The sequence below is a fragment of the Poecilia formosa genome, unplaced genomic scaffold (genome assembly GCF_000485575.1).
Source record: "Poecilia formosa unplaced genomic scaffold, Poecilia_formosa-5.1.2 Scaffold98, whole genome shotgun sequence".
Classification (NCBI taxonomy): Eukaryota; Metazoa; Chordata; class Actinopteri; order Cyprinodontiformes; family Poeciliidae; genus Poecilia; species Poecilia formosa.
Window position 1 is genome coordinate 1,046,685 of NW_006800037.1, and position 12,487 is coordinate 1,059,171.

General features: G+C 36.5%; 4 protein-coding genes across 4 annotated transcripts in view; 2 read left to right on the forward strand and 2 right to left on the reverse strand.

The window, feature by feature from the left end:
• Positions 1-1,089, reverse strand: part of faah (fatty acid amide hydrolase) — a 10,919-nt gene extending 9,830 nt beyond the window's left edge. The window contains exon 1 of the mRNA XM_007558697.2: positions 584-1,089. Within this exon, the coding sequence (XP_007558759.1) occupies positions 584-799 (216 nt within the window). The 5' untranslated portion in view covers positions 800-1,089. The remainder of the gene's footprint in view (positions 1-583) is intronic.
• A 1,224-nt stretch (positions 1,090-2,313) lies between these two features.
• Positions 2,314-4,475, reverse strand: uqcrh (ubiquinol-cytochrome c reductase hinge protein). Its single transcript, XM_007558699.2, has 4 exons — positions 4,337-4,475; positions 4,009-4,029; positions 2,908-3,069; positions 2,314-2,540 (listed from the first exon to the last, which is right to left on the reverse strand). The coding sequence occupies exons 1-4, from the start codon at positions 4,379-4,381 to the stop codon at positions 2,508-2,510; spliced, it is 261 nt and encodes an 86-aa protein (XP_007558761.1). The 5' UTR covers positions 4,382-4,475; the 3' UTR covers positions 2,314-2,507.
• Positions 4,476-5,209: 734 nt separating this feature from the next.
• On the forward strand, positions 5,210-9,251 carry LOC103142573 (cytochrome P450 2J6-like). Its single transcript, XM_007558700.2, has 9 exons — positions 5,210-5,592; positions 5,669-5,831; positions 6,108-6,257; positions 6,340-6,500; positions 6,798-6,974; positions 7,203-7,344; positions 7,471-7,658; positions 7,737-7,878; positions 8,542-9,251. Exons 1-9 carry the CDS (start codon positions 5,389-5,391, stop codon positions 8,715-8,717), a joined length of 1,503 nt encoding a protein of 500 aa, XP_007558762.1. The 5' UTR covers positions 5,210-5,388; the 3' UTR covers positions 8,718-9,251.
• A 104-nt stretch (positions 9,252-9,355) lies between these two features.
• LOC103142574 (ubiquitin carboxyl-terminal hydrolase 37-like) overlaps positions 9,356-12,487 on the forward strand; it is an 8,888-nt gene continuing 5,756 nt past the window's right edge. The window contains exons 1-5 of the mRNA XM_016674662.1: positions 9,356-10,702; positions 10,862-10,917; positions 11,127-11,187; positions 11,276-11,352; positions 11,450-11,581. Of these exons, the coding sequence (XP_016530148.1) occupies positions 10,673-10,702; positions 10,862-10,917; positions 11,127-11,187; positions 11,276-11,352; positions 11,450-11,581 (356 nt within the window). The 5' untranslated portion in view covers positions 9,356-10,672. The remainder of the gene's footprint in view (positions 10,703-10,861; positions 10,918-11,126; positions 11,188-11,275; positions 11,353-11,449; positions 11,582-12,487) is intronic.

Here is a 12,487-nt window from a genome sequence, read left to right on the forward strand (position 1 = left end):
AACACCCAGACTGTATTACTGGGTGTAATACAGTCTGGGTGTTGTTGGTCAAATTGAATCCGAAAAATGTCATAAATCACACATATAAGACCTGTGATTTATATCTGTGTGTGTAAGGATGTGTGAGTTATATTGTCACATAAGGCCAGGTTGCTTTAATTAGTTTTTCCCCTCCTCAGTGAAATCATGATTTGAAAATAGCTTTATCTTCTCAGGTTATCCTCATCTGATATAAAAAGTTTGCTTAGTAAGCTGAACAATTTAAGTGTAACCCCCTCAGGCCTCCTCCCAAAAAAAAAATCCTAAAAAAATTTATAAGGAAGAAAGTTATTTTAACCCAGCAGTGTAATTATTTTAGCGTCACCTGGAGTCACTATGTCTGATATTCACAGATTTGTGTTTTCAAAAATTAGAAGTCTCCCGCTGTCAATGACAGATTGCAACATCAGGGTTCAAAGTTTGCACATGCATTATGTCAACAAGTGCCAATTGTATATTCTTCTAGTATGTGAAACAGAAGAAAATTATTAATAAATTAAATGTGCTTCCACATGTTTCATACATTCCGATCCCGACCTCTTACCGACTGTTTGTACCGGAGCACCTCCTGCTCAGCTCGCTGCAGGCTCTCGGTCCTCCTGCTCCTGGCTCTTTGGATCTTGTTCTTCACTGCCCGGTGCTCGCTAACGGTGCGCACCACCATCAGCAGGGCACCCACCCCGCAGGCAGCAGAGGTCAACAGAACCGCTGCCTGGCTGTCCACCTTCACTCCCCTTACCAAGTCTTTCAGAGTTTCCATCCTCTCCCTTTCGGGTGCAGAGACAGGCTAACCGGAGCTAGCAGATAGCTTATCGTGAGTCCACTGGACCTTTTGTTTCACGCGCTAAAGGGGCGTGGTTAGCTCTTTATTATCATAAATCCTCCAGGAACTTCCTGCCTTTTGATTGACCGCAACCCTCAAAGATTTGCTCAAACTAACCAATTTCTACACGGCTTGTATTTATATAGGATTTAACTCTTTCCAGCAGGGGGCGCAACTACTGCATTCAATAACGGATTGTGAAAATGGGGAGTTGGAGGCACAATTAAATAATAAATAGATGAGTCGGAGAAATATATTTACATGAAAGACGATTAACGTTATAAATTCAGAAAAAATAATAATGCCATTTTAATGTTTTGAAATCTTAAGTATTTTCCCAAACAGATTATTGTGATAGGTAAGCTTTTCACAATAAAAGTCACATAATAAGATTAACGACAGGTGATTGGTCTATACCTAAACCGCTGAGCAGGTTAACCAATCAGATGTTTGGATTTGAGAAACTATTTTCTTTCACAATTTAGTATTTCACTAAATACTAAAATAATTATAAATGGTTTTTAATGAATTCAAATTTAAAATGACAATTATTTGTGTACTTCATGAATTGACATCTTCATAGTTAGATGTAAAATACCCATGGTAGAATAAATTTACCAGATATTAATTGTATCAATATGTGGGAGTAGTATTAAATGTTTGAGAGCCCAGCACAGTCCTGAAACTGATCGTCTGTGCAGGTAGCTCAACATTAGGGCAATGGTAAGGAGCCCTTCCATCCTCAGAGACATGAAACCAAAAGCTGAATTATCAAAAATACCATGGAAGAAGATGGTCAGCAATTATAAGGGTTTCATTCTTGTAATGCTAAAAAAGCTTTTGCACCGATTATTGACAAGAATATACTTTTTTTTTGACATGTGATCCTTCTGCTATATTGAAATTTAAAACAGGCACATTATTTTTATTTCCTGGTCTTATTTTTTGGGTGATTTCTGAGTCACTCAATCTTGACTGTATCAAAATATATTTTATTACTGACTGCATCAAAACTTTCAAATACAAAAATATTCATTTGGTTACAGGATTTTGAACTTTTGATCCTTGATAGAAAAGAGTTGTGGTTATTTTTTGATTTCCTTTTGTATGACTAGTATGTTTTTAATGTTTGGTCTTTTGTTTGGCATCCTACGATCAATAATAATTGTTGTTTTATATTAGACAAACACTAAAGCCCTTCAGGAACATAATACTGCTTGTATTACATCAGGTGAAAACATTTAAAACCTTTTACGGAAAACTTTTGATGAGTTCATTATTGTATAGAAATCACTAATCACATTGACCTTTTCTCAAAAGTCAAGAGCAACCTGCTAATCTCCCTATTGTTGGTTGCATAATCAAGAAATTTTGAGATGACATATACATAAGGTCATACACACAAATTATGTTAACATGCATAACATTGGCAAAAAAGTACATATGTAGAATTTGTGTTTCTAAGTCACTTTATTGACATATTGAACCACAATAAACTGTTGAACATTTTTTTTCATATACTTAAGATAACATACATTTTAACATTACAACACGCAGCAATACATGGACGAGTTTGAAACCCCGTCGTCCTGGTAATACGATTTTTGAAGAATGTTGTCAGTGAGTGGTCCAGCCAAGACGGACTTCATTTGATAGAATGGAACAGTTTGTGAGACACCTATAGAGAGAGGAGGCAGAAAATTTAGTCTGAACAACAAAGCTATACTCATTGCAAGGAACACATAACTTTCTTAAACGATTTGAAGGAAATAAAACATCCATAACAAGAATGTCTGTAAGGCAGAAGGGTCTTGTTCTGGCAGAATGATTCAGCCTCTACACTTTCATCTCCTCTAATTACCTCAATCTATTTTAACCTTTAACCATTGCTTCATTTACTTTCTCTTGGAAGAAGGAAGGCAAAACTTGAATCGCTTTGTTTTGGTGAAAGCCACAGACTGACATTAGTCATACTAAAATTCCAACTTAAGGATTAAGCCAATGTATTCATTTTATTTAATCATCTTGCTGGTCAATGTACTTACGCAATGGTCCCGAGCATGGAGGAAGTCAAACAATTCCTCAGTACAATCCTCCTGTGTCTGGGACCGAGAGCCAACTCTGGTCTCGCACAGCTCCAAACGTTCCCGGGTGTGAACGCAGTGCTTTGTCTCCTCACACTTCTGACGCAAGGTCTCTAGAGGGTCCTGTAACAACAGTGTATATAAATCTGGAGCATTTCATAATTGTACAGATGTTAGCATTTACTTCTTTCCTTGATGCAACAAGGAAGTCGGGATCAAATCAATTGGAATTTTAATTGATAGAAATTATATGCTTTTTTTTGTACTGCAATTAAATTCTAATTAGGTAATCCGCTATTGGCTTGGTGTTAAAACAAGCTATGCAATGCTGGCTATAATCAATTATTAGTGATTAAGCCTCAAAGCATCAAACTGGCGCATTGAATATAATATATCACGGACAAACATTAGGGACTGTGAAAAGTTTAAAGCTTCAACCGAGACCACGCCTCAATAGCTAGGTGTCCAGACCCCCTGTAGGAAGCAAACAGCGTGGAACAAGAGGCTGGTTTTTACCAAGATAACCTTGGTGCAGCAGTATTATCCGAAAATCATGTAAATGCCAGTATCTACTATGAGCCTGTTCTGCAAGAACATCTTCCAAATCGTCAAGCTCGAGTGAAAGGAGGAGAGCGCGATCCGCACCGACGATGCTATAAGAGCGCGATCCCGGCCGCGCGCCTTTTTCAAAATCGTAACTATAAAGCTGTCTGTTATCATTGGTTTCGAAAAAAAAAATCTATTTATGATAAATAAATAAACGAGGCGTAGTTAATTAGCGACGCAATTAGTTTATTTATATATAAAAATATTTCAGTTATGGATATCAGAAAAACCATGTAATTAAACGTAATGAATGCCTGTGACAAGGCTATTTCTGGTGGAATATATGGAGGTCTCTCTGCACGAAGGCAGCAAAAATATAAACAATAAAGCAGATAATCCTATCTCTGTGTTTGTTTATGCCTTCGCGCATGGTAAATAAATACATTTTAAAAAGGTCTGAAAATCCTAAGTGGCACTTAGATAAAAACAACTCAAAGATAAATGCTGCTGACTCACCACCATCTCCTCCTCTTCCTCCTGAAACAGACAGAATCAAATCAATGGCATCATTCACTTCCATTCATCACCTAACATTTTTGTCCAGATCTGCAAACCTTTCTCTATAATAAATACATTTTTCAGAGACGTCCAGTTTATACTCGTATTGGCCTAGAATGTTTTCGCATCAATGAGCCCGAACTTAATATTAAGTAAAGGGCACTAATATCAGCGTTAGCATTGGCTAACGTTGATGTTAGCATTGAAGCTAGCTATCTTGGCTGTGGATAGTTACATTTGTACAAAAAGTCATCAGCGATGTTCTTAATAAGAAATGATTACTAACATCCTCGGGTTCTCCCTTCACGACTGTCTTCTGCCCGAAAACCATATTTGAATGTTGTATTCTTGATTGCCTGTCAAAGGACACCTCAGGTCAAATCAACTAGCCGGCGGTTGTTGAAAACAAACACTACGTTTCCGGTTCCGGTATTTTCAAAAAAAACTTTCAGTGCTTCTTGGTTGTTTACTTAATTATTATTATTATTTAGTGAAATCAGTCAGCAATAAACTAAACAGATTCACAGGGACATACACATTATTTACAGTCAACTTTTAAAATTATCCTTCGGCAAAAAAAAAAAGAAAAGAAAAAGCAAGCATACATGGTCAAGAACAAGCTTACTGCTGCCATCGTGCGTTATAAAGTGGTAGTACAGTAGCAAATATTATGAGTGACAATGGAGTGAAATTATGAGTGAAATTGTTTTGAAGGGAAGTAAAACTATGAAGTGTTTAAACTAAGTATTGTTTTTATAATAATCTAGTAAATATTAAGAAAAATCATAGAGAATGTGGTTTGTTTATTCATAATTCATTGCATTTATAACGCTTACAAAACTTTGAATGCTTCTTGTCAATCTCTGAGCATCTTGCAAGACACCTCTGCTGAATTGCACACAAGCTGGGTTCCTGGTTCTTCTGCCTTTTCATCATGACATGCTTAGACCTAAAAACAACTCACTAGAGAAATGATGACTAAACCTTCTTAGACAAGGGAACTTTGAAGCTGGAGATTTGACTTCACAGCAAAAATCTGAATCCACTCTCTCTATGAACTCTACATTTTTGATCGACAATAAAAAAAAATGAAATTTTATTCTAAGTCAATACATACATTAAAGTTAATCAATTACTACAGTGTGACACCTTTACTTTCTACATAAAGCACATAGAGATCAGAGTCCGATGTAATAAGTAATTTATTTCCACAGAGTCAACACATATTGATCTGTACCTTTACAGACAGTACAGAGCAGAAAGTTTTCTTCTTCACACAATATAATCTTTTTTACTTGGAAACAAGTTAAAATCTTACTGACCGTCCACGTTGGCAGAATGAATTTGTTTTTTTCCATATTTGGTTTCTTTGTTGATTGGGATTTAAAGAGTCTGCTGCTGTTTGCAGTGGTTTTCATCATCACTGCGGATTATGTTAAAAACCGCCGACCACTTGGCTTCCCTCCAGGACCCAGAGCTCTACCAATTGTGGGAAACATATTTACATGGGACCAAAGCAAGCCCCATGAGAAGCTGATTGAGGTATGGAATAATCTTAGACTGTAACCAAACAGTGCTAGTTTAACAAGTATTATTTGTTTGTTTCCCTCTTACCCAGCTGGCAAGGACTTATGGAGATGTATACAGTCTAAGATTTGGTCAGAACTGGGCAGTGGTGTTAAATGGATTTGATGCTTTGAAGGAAGGTTTGGTTGTAAATGGAGACAGCATGGTGGACCGCCCCGAACTTGCTTTGCAGGACGAAATAGGAGGCGGATTAGGTAGGATAAGGATCCTTAAAATTAGGCATGAATGTGCACAATTGCAATTCTTAATACTCACCAAAAACATATGTATATTATGTGTTGTAAAATTGGATCAAATAAATACAAAGCATTCATCAAAGTTTCACAAATAATAATAATAATGATCATTATTATTATTATTATTATTATTATTATTATTATTATTATTATTATTATTATTATTATCACTATTATTATTATCACTATTATTAGTAATAGTAGTAGTAATATTACCTTTTTCTTTGTCATCAGGTGTTATATTCAGCAATGGAAACATTTGGAAACAGCAGAGACGCTTTGCACTTTCAACCCTCAAATACTTTGGGTTCGGGAAGAAGTCTCTTGAGCCTGTCATCCTGGATGAATTCACACATTGCGCAGAAGAGATCCGAGGGTATAAAGGTAACCCATTTAGCGTTCGGAGACAGTTTCACAAGGGTCAGCTGCTCTATTCACTTGACATTTTTTCTGCTAAATTCTGAAGGAAAGCCTGTGAATCCACACCTCGTTATCAACAATGCTGTCTCCAACATCATCTGCCAGCTGGTCTTTGGTCACCGCTTTGAGTACGGGGATGAGAAGTTCATGAAACTGATGCTGCTGTTTGACAAGGCACTCCAGATTGAAGCTTCCATTTGGGCACAGGTACTTCGTTTTAAAGCTGCTGATGAAATGCAAATGTTACCTACCAAGACTGAGTACAGGTAACACATTCTAGTTAGTAGTAGTAATTATACGAGTGGTAGTATGTTACTGATACGTATATGCAATTGCACATGCTGTAAGTGTGCCTACAGCTGCAGGGATGAACACGAGAAAGAGAAAATAGTGTAGTAACATTTTAATGATGGTCAGCAAAAGTCAGCTATAACGTCTACCACTTCCTATTAGTCCTGATATTAATTAGCCCAGTCTGTCCTTTCAATCTATTCTTCTGTTCAGCTCTACAATTCCTTTACTCTGCTGATGAGATTGTTGCCAGGTCCACATCAGACCGTCAAGCAGATCTGGGACGACGTGAAGAAGTTCATAGGAGAAGAGCTGAACCAGCACAAGAAGAACTGGGATCCCTCAAACAGCAAAGATTACATCGACTGCTACCTGCAGGAGATTGAAACGGTGACTGATAAATACATTTGTTGTAGCAATCAGTCCTAGTGCAGGAGCACAGATCTACTTTTAAACGTGTCACCATAACTTTGAGCATTGCCAGACTGCAACCTGCAATTTAATCATGTTCCAGATTTCAAACAGCTCACTTGTACATTCCTAAAATTAAAGATACAAGTTTGATCTGGGTGGATGTTGCTGTACTCTTGTTGTTTTTTTCCCCACATATGTCCACAGAATAAACCGCAGAATGACAACACATTTGATGAAGAAAATTTGATCATGTGTGTCCTGGATCTGTTTGTGGCTGGATCGGAAACCACATCCACCACCCTGCGATGGGCATTTCTCTACATGGCTAAATACCCTGAAATCCAAGGTGCAAAAACTCATCCAAATAATGATCCATTAGTAACACACAAACACCCTAAGTCCCTGAGTTTCTATGTTGCTGAGTTTCCGAAAGTTACATCCAACAACCTGAATGTGAATTTTATTTGCACAGAGAAGGTCCAAGCAGAAATAGACAGAGTAATCGGACAGTCCAGACAGCTGTCTATGGAGGATCGTACCAACCTTCCCTACACAGATGCCGTAATCCACGAGATCCTCAGGATGGGCAACATAGCCCCTCTCGCCTTGCCACACTCTACCAACAAAGAAGTCCAGCTAGGAGGTTACACCATCCCAAAGGTAACTTCCCAAAAGGCTGTAGTGAAATTTTATGTTACAACCCTTATGGTGTAAATACTTTCATTTCATATTCAACAGGAAGTGCTGATAATCCCGAATATAGCTTCAGTGCTGTTTGATAGGAAAGAATGGGAAACACCTTTCACCTTTAACCCGGGACACTTCCTGAACCAGGAGGGCAAGTTTGCAAAAAAAACAGCTTTCATCCCTTTCTCTGCTGGTAAGAAGTCTAAACAGCCACACATTGTGTTTCATACCCTATAATGCATGTTATAGGGCATTTTATACCCTATAACATGCATTATCTTTTTTTACAAGCACAAACCTCAATGTTTCTTATTGGAATTCCTATATGACAGATTGACAAATATGGCATATTATTGTAAATAAATATATATATTTTGTGTAGTCATATTTAAATGTAGAAATGTCAAAAGTGGTGTGCATTTTCATTCAGCCCCTTTTACTGGGATAACCATTATTAAAAATATATGCAAAAAAGGTGAAGACAGTGAATACAGGTTAAAGCTGTGAAGAGGTTTAAAGCAGGGTTAGGTTTTATCCTAAACTCTCAACAATTCATAGAAAACTATCCGCCCATCACCTACAAATGGAAAAATTACAGCACAACTGCAAAGTTGTAAAGACATGTTTGCCCAACCCATTATTCAGATACTTAATTGCTGCTCAAACATCCTCAAAGATCATTTGATGATTGTAATGATTGTACTTTTCATCATGCACTAAGTTTGTATGTTTTATAATTTATATTGCTGGAAACTGAGAAGGGCATAAATGTTCCGTAGAGTGATTTGGGTTTTCTATTAATTTTAGAAGATTGTGTACTGACACCAGCACCGCCTCTCTAATTTTTCTGTCTCAGGAAAGCGTGTGTGTCTGGGAGAAAACCTGGCCAGGATGGAACTTTTCCTCTTTTTCACATCCTTCATGCAGCACTTCACTTTCTCAATGCCGGCTGGAGTAAAGGTTGTGATGGATTACCGTGCAGGAGTCACTCTGGCACCAAAACCATATGAAATATGCATAACACCACGCTAAGACCACGTTTTCATTATTTTAAAGAAACGCAGGAGCAACAAACATACCTGCCATCCCCTCCTCCCCACAATCATCCCTACACAAGTCAAGTCAGAGTAGTCAATTTCTGCTGCATACTGTGAATTTTTTTTTTTTTTTTGAAAATGCAAAACAAATCAATGACTACACCTAGGCTTTCAGAGACCACAAGCAACTCTTCTGTTCAAAGATTTAAAAAAAAAGACAGACGTTTTATGAATGTAAAGGTAGAAAAACAAAAACATTAACGTATGTTTCAGAGAGAGAAGATCCAAGTGAAGGAGAAGCCCGTCAGCATTTTTCAGAGAAATTAATAGGAACATGGCAGTACAGAAAGGTTTGCATAGCTGCTTCATTGCAACAGATCTAAAGGAGTCAACATTTAACATTAATTAATTATTCGTATTAATACAGTGTATTTTGCTTATTTTGGTTTTGCAGTTTTAAATTGCTTGCTTGTTGTGATTTGAAGCTCTACTGTTCTCCCAGAAGATATTAAAAAATGTATTTGCTTTACTTTGAACTGAACCCACTACTTTACTGCATTAATGTCTGTTCTCCATTTCTTTTAATTTTAATTTATTGTATTAATCTTCATTTTAGTTTATGTCTTAAGCTTTGTTCAGGGTAATTCATGATGCTTTCAAAGAAAAACAGGCAATAAGACACATTAGAAACACATAATACTTTGGAAATTTTGATTTTAGAAAATAAAAAATTAAGTGCCATATAAAAGTAACATTATGTGGAAATACAAACATATGCTAAATGGTACATAACAGAAAAAGATGGAGGGAATCTTTCCGTTTACTTGTGGTAAACAGAAAGATTTGCAGTTCAGATTTCAACAGACCAACATTTTCTACCAAGTAGGTTTTCACGGAGTTGGTTTCAGGAAGGAAGGTATAAAGAGCACCTTCCTTATGGTCCAGGTTTAATTATGGTCCAGGAAACACTGAGTGAACAGGTATCTGATGATCTCAGTGATGTACATTTTTTATACCTGACCAGTACCTCTGAAATACATTTAGGCCAAAATTCATTAAGTGCTTTGTAATCCATTGAAGCAATTTCACATTTACAAATCTTGAGCAAGGTCTTTCTTTTCAGTCCTCTTTTTTTTTTTTTTTGCCTTCAACTTTTCGTGCAGAAACAATGAGCCTAGCTCAGCATGCTGGCTCTGTCCTGTTGTGTCAATACCACCAACGGATGAATACATATAGATTTGGCCCAGCTCTGAATTAGAAAAATGACCTAAAATGGTGTTTTTTAGACCCAGCAGTTTAAAAAAAACTGCATACGTTACCATGGTTACTGACCCTGGTAAGTGAAGCAGCTTCAAGATTGATTTTATTGAAATTCCCGAACTGACTCAGACTGACTCACTAATCCTGCTACATCCCCCTCAATAAGAGTCGGATGTTTTTAGCATGTATTGAAAAGCATACTTTGGCCCTTTCTGCAAAAAAATCTGCAATAGCTGAAATTATCCCTTGGTAATCTATTTAGGCAATTACTGTCAAATACTAGAATTTTCACCTAAATGAAGTGCTTATCAATCCAAACCACCCAAGTATGGAATAACACAAATTCAGCACTGTTGGTCATTCGAATGAAGCCCAGAATTATACCAGTTCTATGTTTGTCCAGTTTATGCCCATTAATGAATAAAATATTGATTACAAAATCAAGCAAGACCACTGTATGACTAAATGAGGAGAAACTGTTGACAATATGTGTTTATTTTTGAACCGCGTTGGCAGGTCGTTGCAGCCTGGAGAGATTCCACATGATGTCACTCGGATGAATTTTCTGCAGTCGGTGAATGTCTAAACAAATATCTGCAAACTCTCTTTCGACGTTGCATAATGGAGAAGTACTTGCTTGAATCGACCATGAGCTACTAGCTATGTTGCTCAGCAGCACAGAGTGCGAAGATGTTTTGCATCCCCTTTAAACGACGGAAGGTATAGACCTGATTCCAGGTGTTGATTATCTGCTGATTTGACTTAAATCCCTGATTTACACTTGATTTGATCTGAATTCATTTGTACTTGTTGCAACTTTTTTTTGTGACAAGATAAGATTATCCTAGTTACAAACCTGTTTTCCCAACTTTTAAACAGAAAAAACGTCAAACGGATGCATGTGGAGATGATAAAATCTCTTCTCTGCAGAACAGGTAGTACTTAATGTATTATGACAATCCTAACTTGTTCTCTGATGATTTTTCATGTTATTTTATTTTCCTGCAAATAAAAAAAAATACTTTTAGCATTTTATGACCATCTTGACTTGTTCAATTTTATAATTAAAATGTGAAATTCACTGTCCATTGTTCTTAGGAGACCAAATACATTCACCTATTTAACCTTTTATTGCTAATATCAGCTTGCAGACAAATGCACCATTTCCCAAAACCTCCTGGTGGCTCTGTGTTCCTTATAAGAAGGTATGTTTGCCAGAGCAGATACATCACACAGAAATGGTTGTAAGTTATGAGACTCACCACTGTCTGACGAAGTTCATGTGTTCTGAAGAAAAAGAAAAATAAGACCCATTTCAATCAAGATGTTGTCGAGTTTTCAATTTCGTCAGCCCCAGTGACAGAAAAGAGGTAAAATACAATTTCAGTCAAGTTTTAATTTTAATCATTTGTAATTCTATTGGTGCTATTGCAGTGTATGCTGACTCATGTTTCTTTTTGTCACTAGCTCCAGCACAAAGTCACAGGATGCAGAAGTTAGTGTCGGGGTCTGGGTATATCCTTCTTCTGACAGTACTCTATCTACTTATAATGATTACGAGACTCCAGATTCGGTCCAATCACGCTTCACCGAAAAAACGTATGAATCTCTTTAAGTTATTTTCTCCAGATTCAATTAATTTCAAAGGAAACTTGACAAAAAAATGCTCAACTGATGTTGAGTTATTTTTCTATCATCCTCAGACTGAATTGATAACTTTGTATCTTGGTTTCGGGACATACTCAGTTTTTTGTATATTTTCTTCATCAGAACAAAATCCACTGAGGAACTAGAAAGTAGTGAAGACAAAGATCTGGATAGTTCTCCTGCAAATTCCACAGAAAGAGCGATCCACACTGCAATACCAAGACACCAGTGATGTCTAGTTTAACAAAAATACTTTATTTGCAATATATTTACACACACACATATATATATATATATATATATATATATATATATATATGAAGTCCAGTGATTCTTGAGAATAGGGACAAAACAGGTCCTATGGATAAAGCACCAAAAACACCAAATTGTGTATATTTTGTGTAACATATACACAAAATATATTTTTTTCAAATATCTGACTCAACTAACCTGGGTCACGTGAGCACAACAATGTATATTTTTCTTGTGTTTGCTGAATATTTTTTTTATTTTAAACATTGTAGTTGGTGGATGATGCCTGCAAAATCCCTTGTCCAGGAGCAGAACTCAACACATTATAATAGTTTTAAAACAATTAAAGAAATACTAAAATTATATATTATGACAATTAAGTATAAGTAGTCATATAAATAATTATAAAAGTATCGATAAATTTAATTAAAAATATTTTGTAGATATTTCCCAACTCCATTGAAATTTGTCCCTAGTTTTTGTCAACACCGTCAGAAATGAAAAGAATGTGAAAAAAAAATCAGGCATTATTGGGGGGCACCAGAACTTCTGAGGACCCTATGACGTCGTCTTTTCTCTTCCTTCGCGAGGAGGGCTAGTTAGCTC